Raw genomic sequence first — 21,883 nt, 5'->3', positions numbered from 1 at the left:
TATGATGGTTTGCTATTAATTGTGATTGTTTGATAAGTAATGCTTGATGATGCTTATTGATTGATTGATGTTGAGATGATGTGCACAGTAAAATGCTTATATAGGTGATTCACAAGCTTTGTGAACAAATGCAGGATATCATGATTGTGATTGTGAAATTAAGCAGGATGTGTATGTCAAATGTGAATGAGCTTATATGTGAGGTTTTGAGCTCCAGAGTTATTATTGTTGAATGCTATTACTTTGAAAGCATGAATGATTTTGCCCAGGTTTTCTATGATTGAATCATTTGCTTGTTTTGCATCATATGATCAAGGCCGTTTGTTGGAACCCTTTTTATTGGCCAAATTCATAAAGTTAGCCCACTAAAAGAGAACACTTTGTGTTCTATCCTTTGAACCCTTAGCCTTAAACATACACTGAAAACCCTTGATTGAAAATCTTTACCTTGAGTTAAGTAGAAGATCTTGTGTGGTATTGTTAAATGTTCAAGTTTGGGGTTGTTGGGAAAACATGAAAAAGGAAAAGCATTGAGCTAAGAGCTAAAAAGTAAGAATATGCAAAGAAAAAGAAAAGAAAAGAAAAAGAAGCAAAACTCAATGCGAATGCAAAGGCAAGTTGGGAAGAATAAGAAAAATTGTGTTGTTATTATTCTCTTAACTCAAGGATTTTGTGATCCAGAAAAACCAATTTTCTTGTTAGCCCAGCCACATTATAAGCCATTGAAAAGTCCTTGTGATGATGCATGCTTGTGAAGGTTTTTGATTGTGGTAAAATGAAAGGCAAAGTTGATTCATGTGACATTGTGATAGTGGAGTGAATGAGTGATTACCTCTTATACACTTGTGTGTGAGTGAAACACTTTACCTAGTGAGGAAATATTCCATGAGCACATGAACATCCATGCTTAATTGATTGATCATTCATGAAAAATAGCATTTGTATGACTTTGTGAACACTAAAGCATGTGCACATCTTGATTGAAATCTTGGTCATAAGTTTGATTAAAGTTTTTACTTATCTTGAAAAGAAGGTTTTTTTTGAATGAGTGAACCATCATATGAATTGGTTGAAGAGTGAGTTACATCTTGTTTGCTTGAGGACAAGCAAAGTTCTAAGTTTGGGGTTGTGATAACAGTTGAAAAACTGTTATTTTCATGCTTAAAATTGATACTAAAAGCAACCTTTATACTTAGAAACTAGCTTGAAATCATGCTTTTATTCATATTTTCAGAAATAAGAGAGCTGGACAGGTTTATGCTTGATTTCAGTGTTTTTGTGCAGGTTTTAAGGTGGATTTAATGAAAGAAGTGAAGAAGGAGAGAGATGGAATCAGAAAAGACATCAAAATGTGCAAAAGGAGAAGTCGCAACTGCCGCTGAGCGGCAGTTTACCGCTGAGCGGCACTCAGGAGTTCACGGGAGGACCGCTGAGGGGCAAAATGGCCGCTGAGGGGAAGAAACGACTCACGCACTTACCGCTGAGCGGTAGTTTACCGCTGAGCGGCACTATTTTTGGGCTTGGGCCTAATTTTCTGTAATTTACGAATAATATATAAGCTTTAGGGTTTCCTAGGGTTAGGATCTTTGGCAAAGACGAAGCAAACACTCTCTTTTTCACCCCTTGGGGGTAGATTGGGAGATGGTGACAGCTCTCCCCTTCTCTTTCTCGGGTTTTTCTATCTCTTTCATTCTTTCATTATTGTTCATCTAGGTTCACCATGAATATGGTGAACTAAACCTTGTATGTTTGTTAGGGAATCAATGTAATCTTTTGAAGCTCTCATATATGGAATTTGTGCTTGCATCTTAATCTAAGACTTATGCTTTCTTTCATCATTAGTTAGGGTTTTTCCTCTTTCCTCAAAGCTTGCTTTGTTTAACTCATTCAATGCATGATTATTGGTTTTTTCGATACGGGAACGTACGGGGAAGTCTAGATCCGGGGAATTTCTCCCAATAGTATATTGGTTGCCTTAAGCTCCTGTGCTAAAAAAACTAATTATTAGGAATGCTAGGAATCGTATGAACTCGTAATTAGGGAGAAGCCTTCTTGAAAGGTAATTTAGAGAGTGACATTAACAATGATGACTTGAATGTTGAATTCCTAAAATCTATGAGAGTGGATAAGATGAAATTGACCCCCAACAACATATTCATCAATATATTTCATTGAAAGTGCTTGTCTTTTGTTTTAGCCATTGATCAACCTCATGCATACATGCTTATTTTCATCTTTTGCATATTAAACTCCACTTATTTTGTTCTTAAGTCTTAGCTAATCAACAAATCACATAACTAAACTAGGCCGTGAGTCTATTGGGAGAACGATACTTGGTCTTACCGAGTTTATTACTTGAAATGATTCGGTCATACTTGCCTATTGTTAAACAAGTTTGTGACATCATATTTTGGTGATCATAAATTTGTCCATCAGCCATATAAAAGTCGTTTGTCCAATTATCAAGAAAATTCACAAAAAGAAGAAGGTCCACATTGCTTGGGTTGATAATGCCTCAAGTAGTTCAAGTGATTCTGTTCAAGAAACAAACTTATGTTTGACAGCTAATGTTGATGACACTACAAGCCAAGTAAATTGCTCTAGCCTTGACACTAGTGAATTTGATGTACAAAAAGCTTTTCTTGAATTGCTTGATGAATCTGAGAAATTAAATGTTGCTCATAAAAATTTGAAAAAGGAGTTTAAAGAATTGCAAATTAAATAGGAGAAAGAATTAGATGAGGAAGTTATTTTAAGAAATAAAATATGCAATTTAGAAATGAAAGAAATTACAAATGTTGAACATCCTGTTGAATGCCTTTCATGTAAGATTCACGTGCTTGATATTGATACTCTTGAAAATCTGCTTGAAGTTTCAACTAGAAATAATAATGTTGAAATGCCTATACCTGTTAAAAAGATTTATAAAAACAAAAGTGTTTTTAAAAGTAAGAACCAAATTAAAAGAACCCGTAGGGTATGGGTTGAAAAAGGAACTGTGTCTTATAGAAACCGAAATGTTGTCACATGCTTTTATTGTATGAAAAAGGGGCACACTTCTAACAAATGTAGAATTAAACATTTTGATGTTCCAAATGGAAAATATGCTTGGATTCCTGTTATAAAGTAAATTATCTCTAACGTCAAAGGACCCAAATGAGACTATGGGGACCAAAACTCTATTGTTTTATTTTGCAGGTTAATTTTTCAAAAGGAAAAGAAAGCTCTATGGTATCCTATTATTTTTTAAGAGCTTTGAAATAATTTATGAATGTTAGATGTGTCTTAAGTTGAAAATTTGGCCCAAATTTGTGTTTTTCGGAAATTAACATAAATAATCGATTACCAAGGGTAATAATTGATTATCTCGTCCTCAAAAATTTGGATTTTGGAAATTTGGCTCGCACAATCGATTATTTAAAGTAATAATTGATTATCTTAAGTCACAGCGTAAAAAAAAACTTTTTTTAAAATTTTTTTTTTTTGAGTCTGTTTTTAAAAGGGGATTATTACATTCATGGGAAGATATATGAGTTTGTTAGATATCTTGTTTTTATCTCTATTATAGATTAATTAATACTGTTTGTACTTCTTAATTAGAGTTGAATTTCTTCTTATATTCCATGAGGTATTATGTTATTTCATGTTATGAAATTTCAATTTTATTTCTGCTTTGAAATGCATCAATTCTTTTGTTGAGGGGGAGAAAATTTTGAGGGGAAGTTTTTTCCACTTTTTTACTTTTCACTTATGATAAAAAAGGGGAAGAAAACTTCTAATTTAAGTAGTGTAGTTATTACTAACATGTTTGTATGTTTGTAAGTATGAAATCTATGCAGGAAATTAGAAATGCTTTTAACAAGAAGATATTTTTTATCATCATAAAAAAGGGGGAGATTGTTACCAATGAGGAGCATTGGTATCTTGAAGCTATTGTGAAGTTTTGATGATGATAAAAGCTGAAAAATTGAAGACTCTAAATGCATCTTTGTTAAACGCATTTTGTAGAAACAAATGTATAGGATAAATTGTAATGATGTAAAAACTGTTAGAAGTTTTCGTATTTAGTGAGTCATTGCGCAAATAATCGATTATCAAGAGCAAATTTAGAAGAGAGTTGCTTGCGTAAATAATCGATTATTACACAGAATAATCGATTATCATTGTTTCATTTAATATTGTCCAAGTCTTTGGAATAATCGATTATTGCTCAGGATAATCGATTATCACATTTTGAAAACCCCATAACAGACACAAATAATCGATTATCACTTATGATAATCGATTATCAGTGACAGTTGGGAGATGTCTTTTCAGTTTTTGTCCCTGCACGAAACTAGGCTTATAAATAGAGGTCTTCATAGCTCTTAGAAAAAAACTTTTCAATTGAGAGTATTAAAGCTTTGTGCCTAAGGGAAGCTCTCTGTGAGTGAAAATAGTCCTCTATTGCTTTTGGGACTCCTGGAAGAGAGAGATCTCTCCCAGGCCGTAACTCTCTGCTTGTTGCTCTCCTCTTTTTATTTCCAAATATTTTGTCTTACTCCCATCTCCACTCCTTCCTTCCAGCCGTATTCCGGGTTCCCCGTCTTGTCCCCCTAGCTTCCTTACTATTTTTGGCTTTCTTCAATGGCCAAAATAAGCAAAAGGGGCCCCTCGAATTTTGGTGTCAGTGTATTTTTCTGCTTCCTCATTTTACGGATGTTTGCCAAATTCGTGGTGCCCACACGCCTAGATGCTGTAGCTTCGTCTGTGCATGCTGGACCGTGACTCTTCCATGGATGTGTGAATTAGCAGTTGTGTGCTTACTTCATTTCTCCCAGCAAATATGAATTACCCCTTCCATTTACCCTGCAGCTTCCTTAATTAGACCAAGACCGTGGAGTGTGAAGCTTCTCTTTGCTGGACCATGAAGTTCTTCTCTACTGGACCACCTGCTTCCAATCTCTTCCCCTTAACATGGTGGGCGTGAGCTGCTCTCCCTTGGACGTAAGTTGGACTGCACCAAAAATAATGTTGGCTTCCTTCTTCAAGTGCATCTTCTTCTTCTCAACGTGCTGGCTTTGGAGCTGCTGCCTTTGCTTTCATTCACGGCCTCTCCTCTTTGCAGAACTTGAAGCTGTTGGATATTGTATAAGCTCCATCACCGTGAAAGGGTGGCCACTCTCTTCTACCCAAGCCGAGACTCCACTCCAAGCTGCTTTCCTTCGTGTGGAGGATGCTGCTGGAACGTTTTGTGAAGGCTGGCCGTGATTTCTTCTTCAAGGTGCTGCACCGTTCCAGCTCCAAAATAAAATGTGCCTCTCCAAATATTAAATGCCCAAGTGTCTTGCTTTTTCAATTGAGAATAATAGGAGGCGCCACTTTTATTCCATGTGTACTGGATGCTTGTTAAAATGAAAGGGTCGTGTGCTTCTTTACAAAATGAAAGTCCAAAATCAAATGCTTATGTGGAGGAGTGGGAGAGCACGGAGAGTGAAAAAATCTGCACTCCAAACCGTGAGTGGTGGCTGATGTGAGCCTTCAATGTGGTGGTCCCATGTGTTGTCCAGCAAATAAAACAAACCGTTCAACATTTCTCATTGAATGAATTGAACATTTGCTTGGAATTCTCTCCCATGTGCCGTGAAGTGGTCGCCCAAATGTTGTCCAATTTTGCAAAATTCTGCACTAGAAAGCATGCAGCTGTGGCCTTCATATGTGGTCCCCTTCATCATTTATTCTAAATGCTTGCCAAAGAAGAAGTCAAAAGTTTTTACTGCAAATGGCCGTGTGTTTGTCTCCGCCTTTATTCCAACTTCTATTTTTGCCAAAATGAATTCTTGAATGGGTAAACCGTGACCATTTTGTATGTGCTACTAGACTCTTCAAAATTAATTTTTGTTTAGCCGTGATGTCCTTCCACAAATGAATTTGGCATCTCTTTTCTTATTTTGGAGTAAAGTGTAATTGATGTAGCAATTTCTTTTGACCTCCAAATATCCTAAAATATTTCCAATATTTTCCTTTTAAGGAGAATAATGAAAATAATTAATCATAGATAATTCAAATTAATCAAAATAAGAATTATCAGTCAAAATAAGCACAATTATGAAAAACAAGAAAATACTGGACAATTAAGCACAATTCCCCGATTAAATCCAATACAATAGACTAAGTGAAGTGAACAAAGTATTGACTCATCAAAATATACCACACTTAGTGTTTTGCACTCCTAGGCAAAATCAAGACGCAATCAGGGAATAGTTCAAAGGACATCAAAGGACTGAGACAGACGCAGCATACAGAAAATAAAAACTCGCAAGAAAATAAATAGAATTTACAAAGTTCTCAAGAAATCTGGACAGAGAAGAGATGTAGACAATATCCAACACAGAATCAAAGAAAAGCAGATACTTACAGAAATCTTCCAAGCAATTCAAAGTATGGCAAAAATAATTAATAAGTTCAAGAGGTGAATCAAAAATAACAAAACCTCACGGATGCACTATCAGTGTTTCTCTCAAGTGTATAAGGTAAAGAATTTTCAACTCAATGCACTCAAGAAAGCAAACACAAGCAGACTTGGCAAGTTTCTAATTGCAACACTTAAAACATATGCATGCTCAGATCAAAAGGTCTTTTATGGTTATAATGGGGCCAAGGACAGGGAGGATAAATATGGATAAGTAGCTATAGTTCAAAAGAAATAGAGGAGCAATGGGAATAAGTGTAAATACAGTCAAATCTCACCCAAACCTCTAATTCAATCCTTTTCTCGACTCCATTATTCACAAAATTGTTTTTTTCATTTTTTTTTTCTTTCTCATCATTTTCATTTTTCATCCTGTCTCTTTTCTTTTTTTTTTCTTTATCACACAACAGGATCATATTTTCTAAAACAAATCAAGATTAGGAACCAACTCGCCAATTTATCTGAATTCCCAAGAAGACCACACTTTTTCACAAAACACTTCTATAGCTCCAGACTTTCCTAAGGTTAAGGTCATTATATTTTTCACTTAGAGCTAGTGTATGAGCTTTAAAACAAAGAAATGAATACAGTATAGGCTCAAAAGGGGTATCAAAGGATAATAACAAGGTAGGCTTATTTGGCTAAAGAGGCTCAAGAATAAAAATGCCTTTATCATTTCTAAACATGCATATCCATCAAGAATTATCAAAAAGAATCAAGCCAAGGCATATGTGCAAGCAATCCAGATACATATCACACACAAGAAAGAGAATAAAGTGGCTCAAATCTCACACAGGGTTTTTGTGTCATAATTAACTCAACCTCTTAAACATTATAATCATCTTCCAAACAGAGAAAAGCAAGGATTTCAAACTAAGTATCAATGAAGTGAAGGAAAAATCTACAACTTAGACAAAATCCAGAATTGAAGAGAAAAATGTAAAATTTATTTCACCCAAAACACACTAAAAACAACTTAAAACAGAAAAAATTTAACACTCAAAACAAAAAATTTAACACACAAAACAAAGAAAAATCAGAGTCTCTCCCAATAGACCACACTTAAACTACACATTGTCCTCAATGTGTTCTACGCATACATCAGCAATCAAAACAGGAAACATATGATGGACAAGTGCAATAAAAGTAGGAAAAAGGGAGAGAAAGAAAATGCAAACTCCCGTAGGTTATGGTGGAAGCTGCCAATTTTGGACTTGTAGGGAGATATCTGCCACTTCAGTATCCAGCCAGGAAGTTTTGAGGACGAACTGCTTCATCCTCCAGATCTGATCTAGCAGTGAAATGTTTTCCACAGCTGGATCTGAACAGTGATTGTTGATGAGCCGGTTCAGCAGGTGCTTATTACTGTTGAAACTTTTGTGAATGCTGGCACCTTTGTCTTCCAGCATGGGTGCATGTTGGTCAAATTCATTTGTGTCTCCTGCAATAGGGTTAGTGCAATTTGGTTCCACAGAAATTTCATGCAGGGGTATAACACCCAAATCCAATGTAACAGGCTGAACCTCAGATACATCCTCAGAACATGAATCAATTTCAAAATTACAAACTATATCAACCACAGACTCAGATTCATGTTCAATGCATGGAGAATAATCATTTGGATGTGACATCAAAAAGTGGTTCTCATCATGCACAGAGGGAAAATTAAACACATGCTCATTAAGAATATAATCATCAACATACCCCTCAACAATATAATCATCAATATAATCAAATTGAGGTATGCTTACCTCCTCTTCCTTGAAGATTGCTAGAGTGTGGGAAGATGAAGGTAGTCTACCTATCTCAGAAGTACTGCTTATTCCTGCCTGGGCCTCAAAATCTTCATCAGTCTCTTTAGGTGCAAGAGTGGGCATCTGCCTGATCTGATCAATCATATTCTTCATGGCAGCTTGAGTTTCCTGCTGGATTTTCGAACTGAATTCTCTGTATGGTCATCTGCTCTATTAACTCCTTCAATGTGGGTTCAGAAGTAGAAGGCTGAGGAGCTATTTGAGTAGGAGCATCATACTGCTGACTCTCGTATTGTGGGACTGGCGGAGGGATAAAAGTATCCTGAGATGGTGCTTCCTGATATTTCTGTGGAGTATCATACCATCCCAACCTTATGTCATTCCGTCCAGAATCGTGGTTGTAACTATTTTGCACACGGGGAAATTTCTTCAGAAATTGACTCTTAAGATTTTCCCATCTGATGACGAATCCTCGAGGAAGACGATCTTTCCAATCCCTTGCTGCTCCTTTTAATGAGTACGAAAATGCCCTTAAGAAAACCTGATCATCTGTGACATTTGGAGGTTTCATTGTAGAACAAATTTTATAGAAATTTTCCAAATGTTCATGTGGGCATTCACCTGCAAAACCATGAAACTGGGACAACATTTTTATCATTCCAGTGTTGAGATAAAGATGATCACCTTCCCTGTTTGGTGGAACTGGCTCCCAAGGAGAGCTCTCAAAAGTTGGAGGATGAGCCATATTTTTCTCAACTGAAAAGTCAACAGAATTACAATACCATGCAGAGGGAGAATCATAATTATAGGCACTCGCAGAATAAGCACTATTCCCATAATTAAAATAGATAGACATGGAAAAATAAAAAGTAAAAAACTAAAAACTAAAAATTACGAAACAGATAAAACAAAACACATTTATACATGTAACACGCACACACAAAACAGAACATAATTTTTTAAAAAGAAATTGAATTTACTAGGCACGGAACCCTCGACCTCTCTCTCTCGAGAACCCTAATTCCACCTTTATTCCCTGCAACTTTCATTCCACCTCTCTTCTCTCTCGACCTCTCCTCTCGAGCCTTAATTCTATTTCACATTTCTCTGCAACCTTCCTTCCAGCTCTCCTCTTCCTTTCATTCTTCGTTCTTCTTGCATATAACTCTCACATAAAGTTATAAACACTGAAACAACGACAGCAAGTTTCACCGTCTTCACCCTCTTACTTTCCTTTTTCGCAGGGACACACAACATAAGCTTCTCTCGTTTTCGTTTTCAACCGCTCTCAAAACCCTCTAAAAGCAGCTCGGTAAACCCTTTTCCTTTTTCTTATAATTTTCTATGTTTAAATATTTGTATAAAAATTATGATATTTATCTTAAAGAGTTGAACGATCGATTTTCTTAAATCACCATCGTCAACTCTTCCTGCACGATCGGTGGAACTCTATTAGGGTTCCAGAATATCATCTGCGTCTTTGTGAGGATAAGAAAATTTGGGTTTCTGAGAATAAAAAAATTAGGTTTTTTGAGGACACGAAGGAAGAGAAGTGGGAATGAAGGAAATTTTGGGATAAAATCAAGAAGGAGGAAGAAAAAGGTGGTGATAATAAGTTTAGAGGCATTCATGAGGGCAAGGTTAAGGAAGAAGACACTGAAGGTGTCCATGGCTCAACTTCTTCCAAGGACACTGTATTTGACAACCAAGGTTGTTGGTGTCAGTGCGTTTGCAGATGTAGGAGCTCATCCGAGGATATATCTTTGGTCGAGGTTTTTTCTTGTCAACCATTAATGCTTGTTTATGGAAATTAATCTAAACCCGTGGTGATTTTTGCAAGGAACTCGGGGAAGGGGATTGGGCTTTTCAATGTTTGATTATATATTAGTTTAACTTGGTTGGGAGTTTGGTGTGATTTCTATTTTTCTATTTTGATGATGGTTATGACATGGATAGATATTGTTTTTGGAATAAACTGACTTTTAAAAGGATGGTTATATAGTGCCATGTTGTTGTCTTTGTGATGTTATGGATGATCATTTTTGTTCAAATTCTCATCTGCATACCACATGATTAACCATTGGCCAGAGGTCTTTCCTGCAGCTACAGATTCACGCTACTTCCGTGACCTTGGATTACCAGCTATTGGATTCTCACCTATGGCAAACACCCCTCTTCTACTCCATGACCATAATGAGGTGATTCCTTTAATTTATTGTATGCATAATTGCTTGTTTTGTCAGTGAGCTTATTTGCATAAGAGTATGTTTTTCGAATCTAAAACTATTTTTCGATCTTAAAATATTAAAAATAAGATGTTAGAATGTTTATTATATTTTTATTTACGAGTGATTTGGAAAATACCACTTTTATGGGGTGGAGGAAGTAGTTTATTCATGTTCGAAGTAAAGCCAATTTTATTTTGTGGGATAAGAATCGTTAGTGTCTCTATTCTAGTTACTTTTGGAATAAGTATTTAATTATAGTAATTAAACTGGCACAAATAGAAAATTAATTAACCTAGAATAAACATACTGTCAAAATACTCCCTCAGTTTTTGGTGGCTAAAGCTATTATTGTATATTCAATGGTTTTGTTGTTCATGGATCTTTATGGGATGACGCACACAAAACTTATGCAATAAATCTATAAATTATTAACATAAAGAAGAAAAATCCATATCTATTTTTTCTAATGTTATGTTCTGAGCGGTGACTAGAGCTGTCAAATTTTTTCAAAGCCCCAAGGCCAACCCTGCCTTTTCTACACTGAGGCCCATTTTGTTTGACCCACCTTTGAGGGGGCTTTTTCCAGAGCCCCTAGCCCCCAAAACCCCAGAAAATGGGTTGGGATTAAATTAGGGCCGGGTTAGCCCCTAGTCCCAAAACCCCATTTTTCTGTTTACCCTGGACATCCTGTTTTCTTGACAAACGTTTACCTTTAAGAGCTCCACAACAATCTATTGAGACGGCAGCGCATAGCAGTACAGGCGGCGGCAACACAGCACTTGACGGCAACACACGGTGGTATATGCGGCGACGATATCAACGATCGAGTGGTTGAAAGAAGAATCGTGAACGAGGTTAGGTTTTCTTTCAAATACTTCTTCTCGTGCTTTTAGTTTCACCGTGATGTTCTGAGAACAGTTTACTCGGGTTCCCAAATGAACACATCTTTCATCTATCATAAACTTATTCTCTACATTTCTCAATCTGGGTTAATCATCTCTCCATTACTTTTCAACCTTTTCTATATCTTTCTCTCTCTAAAAGCAATGCATTTTTTCTGATTACTTAAACATGTGGGGTTTTATTCTTGCCCCCCTTATCAAAGTCTCTCTGGATTTTTTTTTCTTTTTTCTTGAGTGATTTATTGTAATGTTACTAATTTTAAGTATTTATAGTTCTTCAATGTTGAGTGAGTTCATGGGAGAGTGGGTATGATGAGTTGACTCAATTTATCTCCTTCTAATTTAGAAACACTTTTAAAAATCTAATTATAATCCAAAAGAAATTGGATCTGAAAACGGAACATGCTTTAACAAATTCTAGAACTTCAAATTGAAAACCATCTTTGGAAGAACCAAACTGTACCTTCTTCTTCGCAGCTTCCTTAATACCAAGAACATACATAACGCTCTCATCATGTTTGCTTATCCCTTAAAAATACACCCAAAAGTATAATTCTTAAAAATATCACATAGGGTTGTTTTTACTATAAAGTTGGATAAGACTGCAAAATATTTGCTTCAACATGCAACTTTTCCCACTTTTTTTGTAACTTTTTTTCTCAATTGCTGTTGTTGGGGAATTGTAATATGCAATTTTTTGTGTGCAGAGCTTTGAAATTAAGGATGGAGACAGTTGCAAGTTATGAAGGCATGTACTATAATTACTTCAGCATAGGTACTTTAATGAAAATGTCTGGAGATGGTATCATGTCTATTTTAGATTTTTAATGTCTTTAGTAGTAGTTGAGATTAATCATTGAGAAAGATGTTGTATATGTTGTGTTATTTTAAAACCAAATTGCTCCTTGAATGGTATTGATGCATCTCAGGGAATATTGCAAGTGGAATATTTGCCTTCAATATAGAACCAAAATACTAATTACTCTTTACTATTTCATTATTCATTTCAATATTTCATAGTCTTTTATAAACATTTTCTATTTTCATTATCTCTAACTTTTCTTAAATTATTGGGAACTAATTCATTTCCTTTTTCACAATATTGTACTAGTTAAACCTCGGCAAGTGGGGATAAATTTTGACTTATCATTCTTTTAAATAAGTTTCTTTCTTTTCTATAAACCCTCCATCTCCAAAGACCAATGGCAAAGCGTAGAGCTGGTGAAAATTCTCTTTTTCCCTTTCACCTTTTATGTGATTTCTTAGTTTTTCCGTGTAGATGTACCTTGTGTCAAAGCATCCGTTCATGGAGATCTTGAAAGCAAAAGACGCATGTTGCTTTATGATATTATGTTATGGCTTTCGCTTGAAAGAATATTTGGGTGGGAGCAAGTGAAGCTTATCGAGTTACTGTCTCTTTTGTCAAATTGTTATTCAATATTTTCATCAATGTTGAACATTATGAAATCATGATCCTTATTTTATTTTCTTTCCACATTTGTCACTAGAAAATGTTATCTCTTAAGCTTTGCTTCTGATATCAAACCCTGCACCTCTTTAAACTAATCACTATCTTTTTGTTTATAAAAAGATGAGAAAGAAGCTTTATTGCTTAATTTATAGCAGTAATTTGTTCTTATATGATCCGGATTCGTATCTTGTTTAGCTTATAGGCAGCCTATAAGTTTTAAACGTGGACAACCAACACACTGCTTGTTCTATTAACAGGTATTGCACTTTTGATTGCTACTCCACGGGATAAAAACATAACGGGTAAATGTTGCTAATGATTCATTTTGTTTTATCTGCCTTTTGTTTTATCCATGTACAAGAAAGGATGCAGGATTGATTTGACTAGATTTTTTATTCTTTGGTGCCTACATAATGCCTTGTGTGAGTGATCTGTTTGGTATAATTTGATATGATGATTTTATATTTTTGTACATAAATTTTTGTAAAAAAAAGGCCCATGGGCTGGCCCTGACCCATAGGACTTTGGGGGCTTTTAGCCCTGGGGCCTTTTCAATAAAATTTTTTTTTGGCCCTGTGGGCTTTTTTGGTCTCAACCAACGTGGACTAGGGCCAAATCTTGTTAATGGGACTGACTTGACAATTCTAGCAGTGACAGAAGTTAGAATACCGTTTTTTAAATTGGATACTTTATCGAAATGTTGTACGAGAATTGACTGTTTCTACTTTAAACTGTTGTTCTGCTTTAATATTGAATATAAGTACTACACCACAAAGATATCCAATTTAAAAATATGGAAAGTGTAATCAGCAGGAGGGAGGGTTGAACAAGGGACGAGAGAGTGTGCTTCTTCTGGTATACACTTGAAAAATAAATGAGAAAATAAAGTTAAACGAACTCTGAAATTTAAACCAAACTCACAAAGCTTGAAACAAAGTCATCCTAAATCTTATTCCAAAGCTTAAACTTCAGCAATGGAATTCCCTAAAAATTAATGAATAAAGCATATATGATTAAGAATCAATTCAAATACATGAGAGTTCACAAGGTTACATCATTCCCCAACAACAAATAGAGTTTAGTTTCCCATAGACCTGGAGAAACTAGATGTACAATGGAAAAGCATGAGATATAAAACCCTAAGAGTAGAAGAGGAAGCTTTCGTCTCCAAATCCGCCTTCAGAGAGTAAAAGAGTGTGCTGTTGCGTTGCTCTAGCTAGAGATACAAAATCTAGAGTGCCTAGGTCCTTTAAATAAAGTTGGAAAAGAGTAGAAATAGGGCCCGGTCCAAAAGAGTCGAAATAGAGCAAAAATTGGGCCGGATCAGCAACGCACACCGCTCGGGCGCCCCATTTGGCCGCTCAGGCGGTGGACGTCAATTTCCGTAAGGCTTGAGCAATCAATTTTGCCCGGGCTTCGGGTGTTCGACGCCCGAGCGGCCTAGCCCGCCTGGGCGGCGGGCGTCGATTTGTCCACGCCCAAGCCTCCTGTAGGTCGCCCAAGCTTCGTGCGGTTCCCTCTTCTGGTGCTTTTCTAGGCCTTTCTCAGCTCTATATCCTATTTCAAGCTTGAAACAAAGTCATTCTAAATCTTATTTCAAGCTTAAACTTCAGCTTTGGAATTCTGCATGTAAGATGCATGGCCTTTGTCTGCACGTGTCAAGAAAAAAGGAAAATATCAGTGTACTTCATCACACTGTAATTAAAATATGAAAAGTGCTCACCTTGATTCTATTTCTTAGGAATCACTCATGTTTATTGTAGAAGCTGTAATTTCTACTGCAGAATCAGTACAAGACCCCTTTGAAGATAAATTTTCATGAAGGATCTTTTTTCCGACATAGAATGTTGGTGTTTGAGGTAAGGAAACTATTGCACTTTTGTTTGTCAACATTGATACAATCTCAGACATGGTGGGTCGATCATCTGCATAATGTTCTACACACAACAGACCAATATGAATGCATCTTTGTACTTCATCAGGATCAATAGACTCCTTTATTGATGGATCAACTAACTCTGAACATGCACCTTCTTTCCATAACTCCCATGTCTGTCAATATTTTACTCAAATTAGAAATATGGAACAATAAGAAAAAATAACACAATGTGACTAATTTACATACATGTCCTAATAGATTTAATGGCCGATCAACATCATAGCAACCAAGGCTTCTTCTTCCACTAACAATTTCAAGTAACAACACTCCAAAACTATACACATCAGACTTTGTAGAGAAAGCTCCTTCCATCATATATTCTGGAGACATGTAACCACTACAAGAAAAACTAATTTGTAACATGATGAAATCATTTTTATATATTCATTGAAAATGGAACCAAGAGAGTTTATCAAGCTCACTGTGTTCCAACAATTCTGTTGGTATTTGAGGCTGACTCATGTTGTGTGAATATTCTCGCCATTCCAAAATCTGAAATTTTTGGATTCATGGTTTCATCTAAAAGAATGTTGCTAGATTCATGTCTTTGTGAATGACTCTGAGTCTTGAATACTTGTGAAGATAAAGTAATCCTTGAGAAATTCCTTTTATTATTTTGAAGCGCTTCTTCAAATCTAGTAATTTGCCTCTTGTACCATCTTTCAATTGTCAACATTTATATTTTGATGGGTTAGTATGTGTACCAAACAACGTTGACTAGAAGTTTTCCCATATAAGTATTCTAATTGACGCATAATAAAAGAACACATAATTAAAAGGAGTCCTGTATATTTCTCACCGAATAGATAGAAATCCAAACTTTTATTAGGCATGTACTCGTAAATTAGAATCTTCTCTTCTTCATAAATGTAACAACCAAGTAGTTGTACAAGATTCATGTGTTGAAGTTCACATATTAGTGTTAGTTCATTTTTAAACTCCACAATTCCTTATCCAGATGTTTTTGAAAATCTTTTTACAGCAATCTGTTGCCCTGTTGGAAGAATTCCCTGAAATAACAGTAAAATAACAAATATTAAGTACTCTAATTGACACATTTTGTTAATGCATAACTTCATTGATTTCAAGTCACCTTATAAACAGGTCCAAAGCCTCCTTGTCCTAACTTATTCTCCGATGAAAATCCGTTTGTTGCTTCCATAACTGATGTATAATTAAACACTGTTGGCATCTTTCAATTGTCAACATTTATATTTTGATGGGTTAGTATGTGTACCAAACAACGTTGACTAGAAGTTTTCCCATATAAATATTCTAATTGACGCATAATAAAAGAACACATAATTAAAAGGAGTCCTGTATATTTCTCACCGAATAGATAGAAATCCAAACTTTTATTAGGCATGTACTCGTAAATTAGAATCTTCTCTTTTTCATAAATGTAACAACCAAGTAGTTGTACAAGATTCATGTGTTGAAGTTCACATATTAGTGTTAGTTCATTTTTAAACTCCACAATTCCTTGTTCAGATGTTTTTGAAAATCTTTTTACAACAATCTGTTGCCCTGTTGGAAGAATTCCCTGAAATAACAGTAAAATAACAAATATTAAGTACTCTAATTGACACATTTTGTTAATACATAACTTCATTGATTTCAAGTCACCTTATAAACAGGTCCAAAGCCTCCTTGTCCTAACTTATTCTCCGATGAAAATCCGTTTGTTGCTTCCATAACTGATGTATAATTAAACACTGATAGGCCATGTCCCTTTTTTAAATCATCTTCAAAATCTTCCATTGCAGATGATCGACTATAAGTTGCCAAGTATGCCATCTTCGTCACCTTCCTTCGACTCTTCTTCTCTGTTTGATGAATGTGAGAAAGATTAAAATATACACAAAGTATCAAAAGACTGAGCTTAGTGCTGTATGTACTAATCTGATTTTGAAGTACGTAACAACCTTGAAACACATATTTTCTCTTCTTTAAGGCTAGGCAAATAGTCAATAGACAAATTGCAAGTAGAGCTGCTGCTGCTACTGCAACTATCCATGTCCACTTTTTTGTACCTGCATAGAATTTTTACTTAAGTAACAATGGATATTGTTATTATAAGTTTTGCAAAGACTGCTTTCTGTTAGCCGACACACAATCTTGACTGTACGTGATTAAGGTATATAAAAAACCTGATTGAATTAAATTTATCAAAATATTATGTTTTATGATGTACAAAACTGATTTTGAAGTACGTAACTACCTTGAAACACATATATTCGTTTCTTTACGACTAGGCAATTAGTGAATAGGCAAATTGCAAGTAGAGCAGTTCCAAATCCACTTTTTTTACCAATGTAGAATGTTTACATTTAATATTGTAACTTTTCAACAAACAACAATGACTGATTTCTCTTAGGGGACAAACAATCTTTAGTGTATGTGACTACATTAAAAAAAATAACCGATTGAGTTAAAAAATTAGAAAAAATCGTACATAAAGTAAACAGTAGTATAAACTAAAGAAATCAATCGAACAATATATTTGACTTACCCTTATGAAGAGACAACGTGTTCACCAACAAAGAATATACATCCAGTTCCATTTGAGTAAAAATCCATGAATCCAATGCAAGTACAATTACTCCAGCAACTGACCTCACAATCACTGTGACCATAACTTACATTTGCTTCACTGCTTAAATTGTTAAATCTGATGAAACCAGTATGTTTCTAAAATACATCACCAGGATTCCTACACTTGGGTATATCCTGCCATCTTTGGCAACCTCCGTCAGTGTAGTTATATCCATAACACAAATCAGCCCTTGCAACATATACTTCACCATCAGATATCTGCCCAATATTTGATAACGTCCACGTTCGAACAGGGTCTTCATTTTTTGCAGTTGTGAAAGAGAAGGAGTTTTCGTCCCCGTTAGACACAAGTGTGTACTTCAACCTGCGTTGCGCATCCTCTGAAATGTACTCAAATCTATTGTTCCTCAGTTTCCCACTTCGCCAACAAACTTTTCCCCGTCTCCTTATGATCAATTCTTGTTCAACGTGTTCCCATTCAAGGCTAAAGGCACATGGAGAGGGAAGTGCATTGGTAAACCCTGAAACCACTAACCAACGATGGCCTGTTTTGTGATTAACACCTAACTTCTGGGTGGGGAGCAAAGTGTCAGTGGGATAATCAAAACTCTGCCACAAGAGAGTGTTTGTTCCATTAGGGTGAAGTTGTTGAAGCACAAAGTTGCCTGTGTCCAACAAAGTGGCCTTAGTGTTGTAGATAGCTTTTGATGGAGAATAGAGGATTATTGGCTTCCCTCGTTGAGATTCAATTTTCAGCACCCCTGAGCGGTTAAGTGACAAAACTGCAGAGTCCTTGTCAACAGGTTGGTTTTTCATCTAAACTTCAGAACTTGGTTATAATTTCAAATAATTCAGAGGATACAGGACTTTTATTTGAAATTATAACCAAGTTCTGAAGTTTAGATGAAAAACCAACCTGTTGACAAGGACTCTGCAGTTTTGTCACTTAACCGCTCAGGGGTGCTGAAAATTGAATCTCAACGAGGGAAGCCAATAATCCTCTATTCTCCATCAAAAGCTATCTACAACACTAAGGCCACTTTGTTGGACACAGGCAACTTTGTGCTTCAACAACTTCACCCTAATGGAACAAACACTCTCTTGTGGCAGAGTTTTGATTATCCCACTGACACTTTGCTCCCCACCCAGAAGTTAGGTGTTAATCACAAAACAGGCCATCGTTGGTTAGTGGTTTCAGGGTTTACCAATGCACTTCCCTCTCCATGTGCCTTTAGCCTTGAATGGGAACACGTTGAACAAGAATTGATCATAAGGAGACGGGGAAAAGTTTGTTGGCGAAGTGGGAAACTGAGGAACAATAGATTTGAGTACATTTCAGAAGATGCGCAACGCAGGTTGAAGTACACACTTGTGTCTAACGGGGACGAAAACTCCTTCTCTTTCACAACTGCAAAAAATGAAGACCCTGTTCGAACGTGGACGTTATCAAATATTGGGCAGATATCTGATGGTGAAGTATATGTTACAAGGGCTGATTTGTGTTATGGATATAACAACACTGACGGAGGTTGCCAAAGATGGCAGGATATACCCAAGTGTAGGAATCCTGGTGATGTATTTTAGAAACATACTGGTTTCATCAGATTTAACAATTTAAGCAGTGAAGCAAATGTAAGTTATGGTCACAGTGATTGTGAGGCCAGTTGCTGGAGTAATTGTACTTGCATTGGATTCATGGATTTTTACTCAAATGGAACTGGATGTATATTCTTTGTTGGTGAACACGTTGTCTCTTCATAAGGATAAGTCAAATATATTGTTCGATTGATTTCTTTAGTTTATACTACTGTTTACTTTATGTACGATTTTTTCTAATTTTTTAACTCAATCGGTTATTTTTTTTAATGTAGTCACATACACTAAAGATTGTTTGTCCCCTAAGAGAAATCAGTCATTGTTGTTTGTTGAAAAGTTACAATATTAATTGTAAACATTCTACATTGGTAAAAAAAGTGGATTTGGAACTGCTCTACTTGCAATTTGCCTATTCACTAATTGCCTAGCCGTAAAGAAACGAATATATGTGTTTCAAGGTAGTTACGTACTTCAAAATCAGTTTTGTACATCATAAAACATAATATTTTGATAAATTTAATTCAATCAGGTTTTTTATATACCTTAATCACGTACAGTCAAGATTGTGTGTCGGCTAACAGAAAGCAGTCTTTGCAAAACTTATAATAACAATATCCATTGTTACTTAAGTAAAAATTCTATGCAGGTACAAAAAAGTGGACATGGATAGTTGCAGTAGCAGCAGCAGCTCTACTTGCAATTTGTCTATTGACTATTTGCCTAGCCTTAAAGAAGAGAAAAATATGTGTTTCAAGGTTGTTACGTACTTCAAAATCAGATTAGTACATACAGCACTAAGCTCAGTCTTTTGATACTTTGTGTATATTTTAATCTTTCTCACATTCATCAAACAGAGAAGAAGAGTCGAAGGAAGGTGACGAAGATGGCTTACTTGGCAACTTGTAGTCGGTCATCTGCAATGGAAGATTTTGAAGATGATTTAAAAAAGGGACATGGCCTAACAGTGTTTAATTATACATCAGTTATGGAAGCAACAAACGGATTTTCATCGGAGAATAAGTTAGGACAAGGAGGCTTTGGACCTGTTTATAAGGTGACTTGGAATCAATGAAGTTATGCATTAACAAAATGTGTCAATTAGAGTACTTAATATTTGTTATTTTACTGTTATTTCAGGGAATTCTTCCAACAGGGCAACAGATTGCTGTAAAAAGATTTTCAAAAACATCTGGACAAGGAATTGTGGAGTTTAAAAATGAACTAACACTAATATGTGAACTTCAACACATGAATCTTGTACAACTACTTGGTTGTTACATTTATGAAAAAGAGAAGATTCTAATTTACGAGTACATGCCTAATAAAAGTTTGGATTTCTATCTATTCGGTGAGAAATATACAGGACTCCTTTTAATTATGTGTTCTTTTATTATGCGTCAATTAGAATATTTATATGGGAAAACTTCTAGTCAACGTTGTTTGGTACACATACTAACCCATCAAAATATAAATGTTGACAATTGAAAGATGCCAACAGTGTTTAATTATACATCAGTTATGGAAGCAACAAACGGATTTTCATCGGAGAATAACTTAGGACAAGGAGGCTTTGGACCTGTTTATAAGGTGACTTGAAATCAATGAAGTTATGCATTAACAAAATGTGTCAATTAGAGTACTTAATATTTGTTATTTTACTGTTATTTCAGGGAATTCTTCCAACAGGGCAACAGATTGCTGTAAAAAGATTGTCAAAAACATCTGGACAAGGAATTGTGGAGTTTAAAAATGAACTAACACTAATATGTGAACTTCAACACATGAATCTTGTACAACTACTTGGTTGTTACATTTATGAAGAAGAGAAGATTCTAATTTACGAGTACATGCCTAATAAAAGTTTGGATTTCTATCTATTCGGTGAGAAATATACAGGACTCCTTTTAATTATGTGTTCTTTTATTATGCGTCAATTAGAATACTTATGTGGGAAAACTTCTAGTCAACGTTGTTTGGTACACATACTAACCTATCAAAATATAAATGTTGACAATTGAAAGATGGTACAAGAGGCAAATTACTAGATTTGAAGAAGCGCTTCAAAATAATAAAAGGAATTTCTCAAGGATTACTTTATCTTCACAAGTATTCAAGACTCAGAGTCATTCACAAAGACATGAATCTAGCAACATTCTTTTAGATGAAACCATGAATCCAAAAATTTCAGATTTTGGAATGGCGAGAATATTCACACAACATGAGTCAGCCTCAAATACCAACAGAATTGTTGGAACACAGTGAGCTTGATAAACTCTCTTGGTTCCATTTTCAATGAATATATAAAAATGATTTCATCATGTTACAAATTAGTTTTTCTTGTAGTGGTTACATGTCTCCAGAATATATGATGGAAGGAGCTTTCTCTACAAAGTCTGATGTGTATAGTTTTGGAGTGTTGTTACTTGAAATTGTTAGTGGAAGAAGAAGCCTTGGTTGCTATGATGTTGATCGGCCATTAAATCTATTAGGACATGTATGTAAATTAGTCACATTGTGTTATTTTTTCTTATTGTTCCATATTTCTAATTTGAGTAAAATATTGACAGACATGGGAGTTATGGAAAGAAGGTGCATGTTCAGAGTTAGTTGATCCATCAATAAAGGAGTCTATTGATCCTGATGAAGTACAAAGATGCATTCATATTGGTCTGTTGTGTGTAGAACATTATGCAGATGATCGACCCACCATGTCTGAGATTGTATCAATGTTGACAAACAAAAGTGCAATAGTTTCCTTACCTCAAACACCAACATTCTATGTCGGAAAAAAGATCCTTCATGAAAATTTATCTTCAAAGGGGTCTTGTACTGATTCTGCAGTAGAAATTACAGCTTCTACAATAAACATGAGTGATTCCTAAGAAATAGAATCAAGGTGAGCACTTTTCATATTTTAATTACAGTGTGATGAAGTACACTGATATTTTCCTTTTTTCTTGACACGTGCAGACAAAGGCCATGCATC

General features: G+C 35.4%; 2 protein-coding genes, 1 long non-coding RNA gene and 1 pseudogene across 4 annotated transcripts; 2 read left to right on the top strand and 2 right to left on the bottom strand.

Annotated features, from left to right (window-relative positions):
* Nucleotides 1–10,409: 10,409 nt before the first annotated feature.
* On the top strand, nucleotides 10,410–12,324 carry LOC148195193 (uncharacterized). Its single transcript, XR_015780717.1, has 2 exons — nucleotides 10,410–11,287; nucleotides 12,043–12,324. It is a non-coding gene; the product is annotated as an uncharacterized LOC148195193 (long non-coding RNA).
* Nucleotides 12,325–14,543: 2,219 nt separating this feature from the next.
* On the bottom strand, nucleotides 14,544–17,381 carry LOC148195192 (cysteine-rich receptor-like protein kinase 4). Its single transcript, XM_088095114.1, has 9 exons — nucleotides 17,258–17,381; nucleotides 16,671–16,778; nucleotides 16,372–16,571; nucleotides 16,078–16,288; nucleotides 15,839–15,909; nucleotides 15,726–15,755; nucleotides 15,168–15,237; nucleotides 14,932–15,065; nucleotides 14,544–14,858 (listed from the first exon to the last, which is right to left on the bottom strand). The coding sequence occupies exons 1-9, from the start codon at nucleotides 17,379–17,381 to the stop codon at nucleotides 14,544–14,546; spliced, it is 1,263 nt and encodes a 420-aa protein (XP_087951240.1).
* Nucleotides 17,382–17,436: 55 nt separating this feature from the next.
* LOC148195191 (G-type lectin S-receptor-like serine/threonine-protein kinase CES101) lies at nucleotides 17,437–18,117 on the bottom strand. The gene has a single exon (XM_088095113.1). The coding sequence runs from the start codon at nucleotides 18,115–18,117 to the stop codon at nucleotides 17,437–17,439; it is 681 nt and encodes a 226-aa protein (XP_087951239.1).
* An 87-nt stretch (nucleotides 18,118–18,204) lies between these two features.
* Nucleotides 18,205–21,779, top strand: LOC148195190 (G-type lectin S-receptor-like serine/threonine-protein kinase CES101; annotated as a pseudogene). Its single transcript, XR_015781026.1, has 8 exons — nucleotides 18,205–19,047; nucleotides 19,173–19,248; nucleotides 19,544–19,644; nucleotides 19,754–19,951; nucleotides 20,568–20,778; nucleotides 20,919–21,155; nucleotides 21,241–21,391; nucleotides 21,465–21,779. The product of XR_015781026.1 is annotated as a G-type lectin S-receptor-like serine/threonine-protein kinase CES101 (transcript).
* The last annotated feature ends 104 nt before the right edge of the window (nucleotides 21,780–21,883 follow it).

Source organism: Vigna umbellata, chromosome 7 (assembly GCF_029865625.1).
Source record: "Vigna umbellata cultivar VRB3 chromosome 7, Vumbellata_1.0, whole genome shotgun sequence".
Classification (NCBI taxonomy): Eukaryota; Viridiplantae; Streptophyta; class Magnoliopsida; order Fabales; family Fabaceae; genus Vigna; species Vigna umbellata.
Note: the sequence above shows the minus strand (reverse complement) of the source record. Positions and strands in the feature narration are given on the sequence as shown.

Excerpts from the sequence above, each read along its gene's own strand:
- LOC148195191 (XM_088095113.1), bottom strand. The coding sequence starts at position 18,117 with ATGAAAAACCAACCTGTTGACAAGGACTCTGCAGTTTTGTCACTTAAC.
- LOC148195192 (XM_088095114.1), bottom strand. The coding sequence starts at position 17,381 with ATGGTCACAGTGATTGTGAGGTCAGTTGCTGGAGTAATTGTACTTGCA. Across the intron at positions 15,910-16,077 it reads TTTGGATTTCTATCTATTCG|TTATGGAAGCAACAAACGGA; the intron begins GTGAGAAATATA and ends ATTATACATCAG. Across the intron at positions 14,859-14,931 it reads CATTAAATCTATTAGGACAT|ACATGGGAGTTATGGAAAGA; the intron begins GTATGTAAATTA and ends AAATATTGACAG.